General features: G+C 37.0%; 2 protein-coding genes across 7 annotated transcripts in view; one reads left to right on the forward strand and one right to left on the reverse strand.

The window, feature by feature from the left end:
* The window catches only part of GPATCH2 (G-patch domain containing 2), a 107,663-nt gene extending 95,730 nt beyond the window's left edge, over nt 1–11,933 (reverse strand). For 2 of the 4 annotated variants that reach the window (XM_026682677.2, XM_026682671.2), the window contains exons 1-3: nt 11,803–11,933; nt 5,171–5,884; nt 2,382–2,443 (exon numbers count right to left, since the gene is read on the reverse strand). In XM_026682677.2, coding sequence (XP_026538462.1) covers nt 2,382–2,443; nt 5,171–5,884; nt 11,803–11,858 — 832 coding nt within the window. In that variant the 5' untranslated portion in view covers nt 11,859–11,933. Of the gene's footprint in view, nt 1–2,381; nt 2,444–5,170; nt 5,885–11,588; nt 11,745–11,802 lie in introns of those variants that run through there. The other 2 variants (XM_087963983.1, XM_087963979.1) reach the window with 2 other exon arrangements.
* SPATA17 (spermatogenesis associated 17) overlaps nt 11,857–12,837 on the forward strand; it is a 98,784-nt gene continuing 97,803 nt past the window's right edge. The window contains exon 1 of one of the 3 annotated variants that reach the window (XM_087964001.1): nt 11,857–12,101. In XM_087964001.1, coding sequence (XP_087820127.1) covers nt 11,857–12,101 — 245 coding nt within the window. Of the gene's footprint in view, nt 12,102–12,251; nt 12,394–12,837 lie in introns of those variants that run through there. The other 2 variants (XM_026680345.2, XM_087963991.1) reach the window with 2 other exon arrangements.

The raw sequence follows: 12,837 nt of genomic DNA on the forward strand, positions 1-12,837 counted from the left end.
TACAACAAAAATCAAAGATAATAAAAAAAGTTTCTTCCAACATATAAGTAACAAGAAAAAAATCAAGGAAACAGTCGGTCCACTAAAGATTGAAGATGGCAAGGAAGTAACAGGCAACCGAAAGAAAGCAGAGCTGCTTAACTCATTCTTTGAATCTGTCTTCACACAAAAAGAAACTATAGCCCAACCTACCAAAAACATAACTGTAAAAGACAGACCAGAAATAAAAATTAAAATAAGCAAAATAATAATAAGAGAACATCTGTCTGATCTTGATGAACACAAATCACTGGGACCTGATGGATTACATCCCAGAGTTCTAAAGCAGCTGGCACAGATCAACTCAGAACTACTGGACCACATCTTTAAAAAAAATCCTGGAGTACCAGGGAACTACCAGAGGACTAGAAAAGAGCTGATGTGATTCCCACCTTCAAAAAAGTTAAAAAAAAAACCAGACCCTGGAAACTATGGACCAATTAGCCTAACATCAATACCCGGGAAGATACTGGAAAAGATAATAAAAGAACAGATCTGCCAACATCTAGAAACAAGTAAAATAATAACTAGCAGTCAGCACGGGTTTGTTAAAAATAGATCATGCCAAACCAATCTTACTTCATTTTTCAACATAGTGACTAAATTAACAGACCAGCGAAATACTGTGGACATAATATACTTAGACTTCAGCAAGGCATTTGACAAAGTAGACCATAACCTACTTCTTGGGAAGCTAGAAAAAAAGTGGGATAGATAGAATCACCTCCAGATGGATTTGCAACTGGCTGACAAACGTACTCAATGAGTAATTCTTAATGTGTCTAAGTCTACATGGAAGGAAGGAAGCAGTGGGGTGCCACAAGGTTCCATCTTAGGCCCAGTACTCTTCAATATCTTCATAAATAACTGAACAAATTTGCAGATGATACCAAACTGTCAGGAATAGCTAACACCCTAGAACAGTGGTCTTCAAACTTGACAGCTTTAAGACTTGTGGACTTCAACTCCCAGAATTCCTCCTCCAGTCATGTTAGATCAGGAATTCTGGGAGTTGAAGTCCACAAATCTTAAACTTGCCAAGTTTGAAGACCCTTGCTCTGACCTAGAAGATAGGCTCAAGAACCAGATGGATCTTGACAGACTTGAACACTGGGCCGTATCTAAAAATGAAATTCAATGTAGAGAAAAGTAAAGTCCTATACTTAGACAAGAAAAACCAAAAGCACACATATAGATTGGGTAAAACCAGGTGTAATAGCAGTAACTGTGAGAGGGATCTTTGAGTCTTAGTGGACAACCAGCTAAATATGAGCCAGCAGTGTGCAGCAGCAGCCAAAAAAGCCAATGCAATCCTAAGTTGCATCAACAGAAGGATACAATCAAGATCAAGTGAAGTACTAATACCACTCTATAAAGCCTTACTAAAACCACACCTAGAGTACTGAATCCAGTTTTGGTCAAAACATCTGTAAAAAAGATGTTGAGACTCTAGAAAGTGTGCAGAGAAGAGCAACCAGGATGCTTAGGGGACTGGAGACTAAAACATATGATGAACAGTTGCAAGAACTGGGCATGGATAGTCTAGTGAAGAGAAGGACCAGGGGAGACATGATAGCAGTCTTCCAATATTTGAGGGGCTACCACAGAGAGGAAGGGGTCAAGCTATTTTCTAAAGCACATGTAGGCCAGACAAAGAATAATGGATGGAAACTGAACAAGGAAAGATTTAACCTAGAAATAAGAATTTTTCTGACAGTGAGAACACTCAACCAATGGAACACCTTGCCCTCAGAAGTTGTGGGAGCATCATCACTTGAGACTTTCAAGAAGAGATTGAACTGCCATTTGTCAGAAATGGTATAAGGTCTTCTGCTTGGGCGGGGGGTTGGACTAGATAATCTACAAGGTCTCTTCCAATTCAGTTAATCTAATCTAAACTGTAAAAGCTATCCTTAATATAAAAGAGATATCTTCAATAGTTCAGTGTCCACAGAACATAAATAACCCCACCTCATCACATTCAGAGAATGAATAATATTGAATGTTCATTGATCACAACTAAACACAGAAATTCCTATTTATTGCAACACAGTCTTAAATCAAATATATTATCTTTGAAATTAATTATTTGGGACCATGAAACAATAAATAATTTACAATGTGTATGTCTCTAAACTCAGTTGTAGTGAAGCAGAAGAGTACAATTGGATTAAAGTATACTTAATGAAATTATAAAAATAAAACAGTGTATCAAAACCCAACAAGCTGGATTTTCTATACAACATTTTTAATCAAAAAAAACAAAAACTAGGATATTGATTATCTGCTTATGTAGTATACAAACACTTAACTGGATACATTTCTTAAAAATGTTTCAGTACCTTGTCTTCCCTCATCATTGGTAAACAAACCAGCATCACTACTGCTGAGGCTGCTGGATTCACTGTGATAATAGGGAAAAAGAAAAGATCAGAAGTACAGTCATAAAATTTTAAACAGGCAAGATTGCACTCAGATGAAACTTAAGCCTTAACAAAATCTAAAAGAAAATAGGATATTATTTTTAAAAAGAAAGATCAAACTGCAAATATAACGGTTCCATTAACTACAGAATGTATTATTTTTGGCACATAAAACCATAGGAATCTAATGGGACCTTGACAGTAAGCCAGATGTGACTGCAATGAGGTGATGATACAATTGATGCATTTTATTATCTGCTTCCATCAAAGGCTCACTGTTCCTTTCTTATGCTGTGCTATTCAGCTTGATCCTAAAACCATTGCTCACTTTAAAAAGAAAAAGAAAAAGAAAAAAAAGGGGGTGGGGGAGAGAATTTGAGTCAAGACTATTTCAGCTTTTGGTTGCATGAAAAATAGGTATCCCATGTCAGAATACCCATTCTTAACATTTAGAAATATTATGGGCCTACCTCATCAATGTTCATTGCAATTCTATTATTTAATTGAAAAAGAGCTTTTGTACAATGATGTCTTTTAAATCAATGTATAAGGTCTCTTGAGAAAAACAAGAAAAAATCAATATAACAAAAAATATAATTTCTGCTACTTACTAATTTGTTTCTTACAACGTATTTATATTCATTACCCAAATGTTTGCATGTATAAGTAAAAATGTAGAAAATTATGTAAAAATGTAGATTTAATATTATGAACATTTAATATTGTAAAACAGCATCAGGATCCAGAATGCAATCAATGTCCAAACATTTCTAATATTCTGTAGGAAGTAGTCCTGAGTTTAAAATTTACCAAAATATCACTGCTAATGAACTACTGTTTCATACAAATTATTTTTCTAAAAGATACAAAGTAAAATCCCACAATAACTTGAAATACACTTATTTGGAATTTAATTGTGACCAACAAAAAGGGACCTTTTAACATTTGCAGTAAATTTCCACTTTTGTACAGCTGAGATTAATTCCCATCTATTTATAAATCCTAAAGAGAATAACTATACTGTATCAATATGTTGATACTGTATAAATTTTGAACTTAGTCCACAGACTTAGTATCAGTAATTTAATACAAATCAATCCAGTAATCCAGTAATCCTATATTTTAATTTTTTTAAACAGTTCTTAACTTTGTTATTTAAACTTCTTTTAAAGTTGTATCTTTGAACTAGGTTATCTCATAGATTTTTAGCAATTTTGGTACCTAATTTCTCTGATGATTTGGTTTTCTTTAAAGTATACTTTTGAACTTTTAAAATTGTAACTGTTCTATCATTATTGTTGTATGTACACTGAGAGCTTATGCACTGGAGACAAATTCCTTGTGTGTCTAATCATACTTGGCCAATAAAGAATTCTACTCTACTCTGTATTGTACACAACTGGATGCTTAGTTACTTTACTTACCCAAATTGCATAAGAAATGCTGGTGAAGATTTGGAAGTTATTGTTGTTAATCCTAAAAATTCACCTGTGTTCAGTAACACTCACCTCTCCAGAAATAATTTTAATGGTAAATTAGAAATTAGTATAATCTAGGCCTGTAGGCAAGCAAGTCACAATTATAACCAGGAAAAAAAAATCTAATCATACCTAAAAGGGATTCAGCAATCATCACATCTAGCCAGAACTGAAATGCAATGCTGTCTGCAATAACAAGGATTGGACTTAAAAAGTATCAAAGCTTTCCAATGCCAATTTGCTTAATAAGTGTGTAATTGTGCAGTCACATGACTGCATCTATCACAATAACTGCTGGTTTTCTCTGTTGGTGCTAATTTATAATGTCCATAAGCAGTACTTCGGTTTTTATATATGTTAAAAATTCTTTTCAATATTTCAGTGCATCAAGAGTCTGCCACTTATCTAGGAGAGCTATTATCAAAAGCAGAACAGGAACAATTTTGCCATGAAAAAAATCAAATTAGAAATGTCCTTTATAAATGCCTATGGAGTTTTTTTTTAATTAAGATTTTAAGGAAGCCCTTTCAGATTTCTTCTAATTGTTCTTTTAAGTTTTCTCTATACAATTATTTAGCCATTTTATTGTATATAACAGGCAATACTCAAAATTGTTTACAAGTTAACATATTGATCCATTTACCTCCGTTGGTGCAGAGATTAGCTTACATTGGTTTTCAAGGTTTCAGACAGATCTTTTTTTCCAACCACTATTTAAATAGTCAGGAATTGAAATGGCTTGCCAAGTACATGCTATTTCCAATCTGTTATCAGTTGTTAAATGTCTTTGTTTCCCATGCTAAAGGAAGACGAGGCAAATGTTTGAGTAAATAACTACCACTATTGTTGGATTAAAGTTCTCAACAAATAAAAGCCATTGTACTAAAAGGGAAAAGCATTAGCAAGAACATAGAAATAGTGTTGTATGAACTCTATTCATACTGGAAAAACACAAATTATTAATTACATATATAGTAATATTACATATATAATACCACTGACCCCTGTTAACTTACTTACAAATTAGGCCAAATAGGGTAGGACTGCACAGGAGTTGTACTTTTTGTAGTGAAAGATTTAATGCAGAATGGCAGAAAGACTTTAAACAATTTTAAATAGTTCATCTGTGGCAGTATACTACAGAATTCTAAAGCAAAACATAATACTTTAACATAAGAATAGCACCACAATAATCTAAATTTCATAATTAAAAGAAAAACTGAAAACAACCTGTCGCTCATATTTTCATCTGAGCCCTTTTGCTCTTCATACTCCATTTTATCCTTGTTCACAGGATTGATTTCATCGTTCTCTATGACCACGCCTTCATCCAAAATGTCTGGGCCTTGCCTATTTGCTGCTAGCTTTCTTTTTTTAACTTTACTTTTTGATAGTTCTTGATGGGAGCAAAATCTGTTGTCGTTGTCCATTTCCTGGTCCTTAATGTTGCCTTGTTGGGGCAACGTAATTTTGTTTGTTATTTCAGAAGGTAGATCAATTGCCATTCGTTTCACCTTTCGACGTCTACGCAGAGTCCTATTACCTAAATTGTCAACGGCTAGATCAGGTTCATGCCAGAGAGGCCTTTTGCCTCTTAGGTTATTTAAATTTGAATTTGGTCTGCGTTTTGCAACCAACAGTTGGTCATCAGAATCACTATGGTCTTTCTTATTAGCAGCATAGTTCTCTCTATAATCCTTGTTTGGCTCTTCAAGGCTGGAATCAGAACCTTCACTTAAACAATATCCAGTCTCCCAGGGATGATGTGAATTAAATGAACGTCTTTTCCTTCCTCTTCTCTTTCGAGCCTGCCGTTTTAGAAGACATGAGATGCTGCGAGAATGATCACCCGTATCTGCAAAGCCACCTCTTGCTTGCTCTGAACTTTCTTCCAGTGCAGAGACTAGATCATGAACTAGTTCCTCCATAGTCTTACTAAAATGCCTGTAAATAGCAAAAAAATAAAAAATAAAAATCTAGTTAGTTAATATCTTGTTATAGTGACTGTTTTAGCAAAGTGAAATAACTACTCCTTCCCTCATATGGTATTTGAAGATATTAGAGGAGATAGGATCTTTGTTCGCTTTATGTGGTGCTTTGGAATTGGTGGCACTACACTGTGTTTTTTGCCCTCACCATTTACCTATCGGATGGTAAGTAAAATAGAAACAATCACCCACCCACCCCCTTATCAGACATTTTATTCTTATGCAAAGCCCTACAAGACCAAAGCAGTATCTTGCCTTGAGTCTCAGGGGAAGAAATATAATAGAGCATTATAAATTGTGAAAAGCTGTGCAGAATTTACTTGTCTTAGTTCTACTTTTTCAAGAACAAGAGACAGACATCCATCCATCCATCCATCCATCCAAACTTGTTGGGAAGTAGGAAAAGGAAGGATTCAGTAGTAATCCATAGATAACAAGAGCCAAAAAAATGTTAACACAATGTCTCCACAATACAATATCACAAAATAATTATTATGATGCTTCATGTTTCCTTAACATGAAACTTAAACTTAACAAAAACATAACACACAATAACATTAATAGAACAATCTATTTAACTGGTAAGGTAAAAATTTAGCACAATGTTTAATTAAACAAACAAAACTTTGTATGCTATAATTGCATTTCTGACTTATAGTGAAAATTAGAAAGGCATTCAAAACACAAATACAGAAAACAGAATAGTTTAGTTTTATTTTATTCTAAGAGATTATATGAAAAGGGTAATTTACACGTTATTACTAATCTATAAAACAATTAGTTTATTTACTTGATTTATTTTCTGCTTTTCCAAGACTGTAAGGCAACTTACATGGGGATCTCCTTTCATTTTAACCCTACAACATGAATATTTTTACATACTCATTCTATATGTATATAGACCAAATACATTCAATTTAATATTTCCTTAATCACAGAGTTTCATCATTTAAAATATGTATTTTGCTATCTGTTATCCATGTTGCTAGGCTGGACAAATGTTTTTGGCAGCAATCATAAACTATGACCAACATTTAAACTAGCTAATAATGTGCTTTTCAGGCCACAAAAATCAATTACGTCTATATTTTACCCTCTGAATGGCATAATCCAAGAAAAACACAAGAGAAATGAGGTAGGGCTGCAAGATAGTTTTTATAACATTCTTAATTATAATGAAAGAACAATACAGTATAAAATCAGTATGAGCATAAATCAACTGTGAAAGCCATGTAAATTTAGTTGAAATACCCTCTATTTGCACGTACCCCATTATCCATGCAGTCTTATTTTTCAAACCTAATGTCTGCTGTATAGTTTGTGCAAGTAATGACATCATTTGAAAAAAATTGGTAAAGTATATGTTTATAAGATATAGCAATAAGCACTCTGTGTTGCTCAATGCCATAATTTTGATTCCAATTTGATTTCTGAAGGTTGCTGAGAAATCTCATTAAAATCACTTTACGAATGGATGCAGGAAATAGACTCGCTTATCTGTCTCTTAAAAAGGCAGCTTGAATTATATTGATGATATTCCATCAGCTGAAAGAAAACTGCTACATGCTGAAGTATAAAAAGAATGCTGAATAACTGTAACTAAAATACTGATCTGCTTGGCCTTTTGTAAGGCCTTGAAGATATCTGGCTTTGAGCCTGGGCCCAAGGCCCAGAGGATATGAAGGGTCATGTTTCCTAACTATATTGATATCTAGGTTGATTTTTTTTTCATGAGGAAATGTGTAGTCTAGAAATATAAATAAAAATATTAAATTTGTATTATACTGTAATTGTTTTAACTGTTTTATGTTCATTCACCATCAAGAGTCACTTACTTGTGATGGGTGGCCATAGAAATGTAATAAATTAAAAATATGACGTCATATAATCATCTAGTGATTTGCTAAATGTTCAGCATCTGGTTCTTTTACCTATTTATTTTACCCAAATAAACAATTCAGCTTTATGAATTTATGTATAGTTCAGTGATGGCTAACCTTTTCCATGTTGCATGCCAAGTGTGTGCACGTGCGTGCGCACGTCTGCCTGCACCCATGATGCAATGCGCACGCGACTCCCCTGCTCCCCTGCGCATGCATGTGACCCTGCACCGCATGCCTCTGCACATGCACACGCAACCCCCCGCATGCTGCATGCCTCTGCATATGTGCTCGCATCTCCCATGCATGCATCTCCCCCACGCATGCGTGTCAGATACCTTACAATCAGCTGGCTGACAGGGGGGCGCATGTGCAGTGGGGCTCTTCCGGGTGACCTCTCATGTGCCAGCAGAAGTGGCTCTGCGTGCCACTTCCGGCACACGTGCCATAGGTTCGCCATTACTGGTATAGTTCATCTTTACTAGGCTTTTTACATCATAGAACTACATGGAAATTCAGGGTATAGAATTATAAAAACACAAGCAAAAATATATTTTAAAATGTGTTTCAATTAAAGTCAGAGTCTTTTAATTTCTGTATTGTATTTTGTTTAAAAAAACAGAGAGAGGTAAAGCTATTCTATTTTTAAAATAGAGAACTATCTAACAAATTACTTGATAGAAAAACAAAACACTCCTCTTTCCAATAATTACCTCTGGAAAGGAAGAGGTTTGTCTTAATGTTTGCTGAAAAAATGGTGTGGAAAATAAACAAAGGAGCAGGATACAAATCACTGCAAGTAAGCATTGCTTCTTAAAAAGTAGATACTTTTGAAGAATAGCCTGAAAAGTGTGCATGCCTTGAATATTAGATTAAAAATAACTGCTGCCTTGGAGAAGCTATTTTTAAACAGTTTTGCTTTCTTTTTTTCACTTAGGTCTTTACAATTCACTTAGGTCTTCTCATGCCCACAAATCCAGCTTTGATTTTCTGTAATTTCTTTTCTTCTACAGTTAATATTGTTCCATATCTCATAGTATATAATATCCTTTACTTGATATTTCTGCTTGTAAGTGTACAAATGTTCTCTGTACGTGCATGTATTTGAATGTATGACAGATGTTTACTATACACAAATGTCTATGGAGATTCTCAGTCATCCAGGACATGGTTATCTCAGAGGTACTTTTTCAAGACGCAACTGGACTTTGTTTTGTCTTTGAAGACTTTTCGTTTTTCATCCAAGAAGCTTCTTCAGGTCTGACTGGATGGTGGGGAATGGAAGGATTTATACTCCTTGAAGAAAGCTGGTCATTTGCATTCTTTTATCGGGTTGTTAAGGTCACCTGGAGGTTTATCGGTGTCAGAACAAACACATCAGGACTAGACTCAGCAGTCCATCTGCATTTAAAGACAAAGGCCACTCTTTTGAAGACAACGAAGTCCACATTTTGGACAGAGAGGACCACTGGTTTGAAAGAGAGGTCAAAGAGGCCTTCCTCTTCCATTCCACATCATCCAATCAGAGCTGAAGAAGTTTCTTGGATGAGAAGTACAGTGTTTTCAAAGAAAAACAAAGTCCAGTTGCCTCTTGAAACAGCACCTTTGAGATATACACAAATGGAAGATAAATTAAGCAAGTTGACCAACCAAGACCACACCAAGAATAAGGAATAGATTACTCTGGGAAATCTCAAAGAAATTTAGGATAATGTCTAATGAACCAAAGGCCTCTCTTGCATTGGTTGAATGTCAGTGTTATGAGACCACCATCCTGAGAACACTGAACAACAATGGTATGTGAGTGTGTAGCAGGATTGCAAGAAGAAAGAAAATGAAACTGCCCATCTACAGTTTATGAAAGACCTTGCATATAAGCCAGAAGCCTACTATGAATATTCTGTGGATGGATGAGATCAAAGAAGAACCTTCTTGATTAACTGAAAAGTGTTATATTTGGTTAAAGGCAAACATTGTATTCCTGCATAAGAGCCTTATTCTATCTGTGAAATGTGATGGCAGTATAATGGTTTGGGCCTACTTTGCTGTCTCTGGATCAGGATAGTTTGCCATCACTGATAGAATATGAATTCTGAATGGTACCAGAAAATTCTACAGTTAAGCGTCAGGTTACTCTGTTCATGAACATAAGCTTAAGAGAAAGTGTGACATACAGCAAGATGATCCAAAAGAGACAAGTCATGCAAACAAAGGATGGTTAAGGTTAGAGTTAAAAGTGTTTTAATCCTATGAAAGTGTTTTAGATTATATTTATGCAGAAATATTAAATCCAAAAGGATTCACAAACTTTAAAGCACCATTTTATTATAAAAGATGCTTCATGGAGGCCAGTGGTTGTTACGCTCTGCCCATAAAATGAGTCAAGTTTATAGCATGGTTATTTAGATAGCACTATAGAGTTAAACCTCCCTTTTATGAATCAATATTTTTTCAATGATATCTCACACTTTAACTGTGCTCTATATTCCCTACATCTTTCTTCTCTAGCCTTATTTACGTGCAATTAAAGACAATTACCTGTTTACCCTCTACCATATGAAAACATGAATATGAATTCTGGATCACTTGTAGATGTGTCAAAAATTGCTGTGCTATTCTTTTATCTAGCTACAGCATATATTTTCTATAATTTGTTTTAACAGTAAAGGGTTACCAATTTCAGTATTTGTCATATATTTTAAATTATAAAAATTAATTTATCCTTGTTTTCTCCTTGCCAGATTTGCAGTATCTCCTGTTCTTGTACCTCCATATATGTACATCATTAATCTGTTTGGACACTTCTGAATTTCCCTATGAATTCATGGAAAGTCAGCAAGACAAAGCCAGTTTGGTCAAGCAGTTAGGGCAGCAGCCTACAAACTAGGAGATGGATTTCTAGTGCCACCTTAGATATAAAAGCTGACTGGGTAACCTTGGGTTACTCTTTTAGCCCATAGATTCAGGCCTGGGCCAATTCCAACTACAAGCAATGTATCAACATTTGGTACACTAAACAAACCATCCCTGAACTTGAGGAAATACTAGAAGAAAAAACCAATAGTCCACAAATGTGTTGGTATTTACTGCAAACTTCCTTTTTTCTTGCATTTAGCAATACTTTTATCAGACTTCTGTTGGACTTTATTTCTGAAGGCATTGTAGAAGTTTACAAAGGAAAAACAAGTCTGCCCTGTTTCTGTTTTCCTTCTATACTTGCAGCATCTAAGTCTATTGTATATAAAAAAAATAGAGCAAGAAAGAGGCTGCTAAAAATGAATTGATGGCCTAAATGGTTTTTCTAAAGGATATTTAATCTTGTAGCAAAAGAAGTGCTCTGTTAGTTCCCAAAATACCACCATCCTGTTCAGAGGTATCCCTTTGACAGCAACCATAAAAATCACACCTTAAATTCTGATCACTCCCCAACCTATGGAAGGTACAGTGGGCAATGTCTTCTGGTACCTAGCGTGATCCCAATACAAGTAAACGTATGACAATCTCTTTCAGGTTTGCAACAGAGGGAACTTCAGCAGATGCTCAAGGGCGAACCCACCTTTTCCAAAACAAGGATTGACACCCTGGCCGCTCATCCCAGCCACCCTTTCCTTGCATTCTCCTTCCAGCCCATTTCAGGAAACAGGTTTACAGTCTTCGGCTATTTATTAAACCTCAACTTTATTACCCCTTAGGTTTGGAGATTCACACACGGGACGCCAACTTCTTCCACAAGGCCCTAAAAGCCAGCCTGACCCAGGAGACTTAAATGAAAACACCGACCCAAATTATAACCCGAGTCTCCATGCCGCAGCTGCTCTAGAGTTGATTTTCGAAAGAATATCTCTACGCAAAGCTCGTAATGGGTCCCCGCTCCTTTCCTATCGACGTCGGCTGTACTCCCCAGGGCAACCTACCCGTCGCCCCTCTCCCTCCCCCACCCCCGGGCCAGCCGTTCCTCTGCTCCCCGCTCGCCACCCCTGTCCCCGCCCCTCACCAGCTCTTCCTGGCGGCCGGAGGTCTGCTCGGGTTGGGCTGAGCCACCCGGAACATGTACTCAGCGCCCGCAGTCGGCCGCTCCCTGAGGAGACAGATGCCGCTTTGCAGAATTCGGGGAAGAGGAGGAGGAGGAGGAAGAGGAAGAGGAGAAGGAGGAGGAGGAGGACGGTTCACCGGTCTGCGGACGGGCTGCCGCACCTCTCACTCCCTCATGGTGGTATCCCGGAAGCAGCTTCGGCGCTGGAAGGAAACCGGGCTCGACCATGACTGTTTCCCTGTTGGGGACGTGACACAACCGTGCGGGAGTGGTTGTCTCCCCGTCGCTGCCTTTTCGCCTAAATTATTACACCCCGTTTTCACCCCGCGGAGCTAAACCCGCCTCTTCTTTTGTCTGTCTGTGTGTCTCTCTCCCCGCAGAAGTTGTATCTTTCTCCCCTCTCGGCGACTGGGATCAGATGGTATGATCCAGTTGCCATGACGAAAATTTGTATACCATCCCTGGGAGCCGGGTGGGGGGCAAGATGGCCACTTTGGCTCGGCTGCAACAGCGGCTACCAAGTTTCAAGGAGGAGTATTACAGTAGAAACAGGTAACTCGGGCCTCCTTCCCGAGGTTCTTGAATTATTCGTCCAGAAGCGATTCCCTTATCTCTGAGATGATTCCAGGTTTGCGGGTGTTCCCCCACCTTTCTCCCCCCCAATCGGGAATTCCCACTCCGCAAAGTAGAGTTCACACGTGTAGCCTATGAAAAAGTCACCATGGTAACATAAAAGTAATGGGGAAGGTAGGTGGAAAGATCAGAGAAAGGCGAGTTTCTCACGAGCGTTGGAATTGAAAAGGGAATCGTGTTGATATTGTGGAAAACTGAAACTTAATGATACTTTTTCCTGCTTCTAAAAGTGAAGTTTCCTCCAGAAGTAAACAGTGCAGCGTCTTCATTCCCATGACTGTTAACTCCACCAAATTCATCTTGGCGACAAAGAGAAGGCAGCTACTTCTGCATTTGTTCCTCACCTTTAGCATTAAAAAGAGT

Source organism: Notechis scutatus, chromosome 1 (assembly GCF_049901735.1).
Source record: "Notechis scutatus isolate UNSWTSFEM ecotype Mainland chromosome 1, rNotScu1.2, whole genome shotgun sequence".
In the NCBI taxonomy this organism is placed as follows: Eukaryota; Metazoa; Chordata; class Lepidosauria; order Squamata; family Elapidae; genus Notechis; species Notechis scutatus.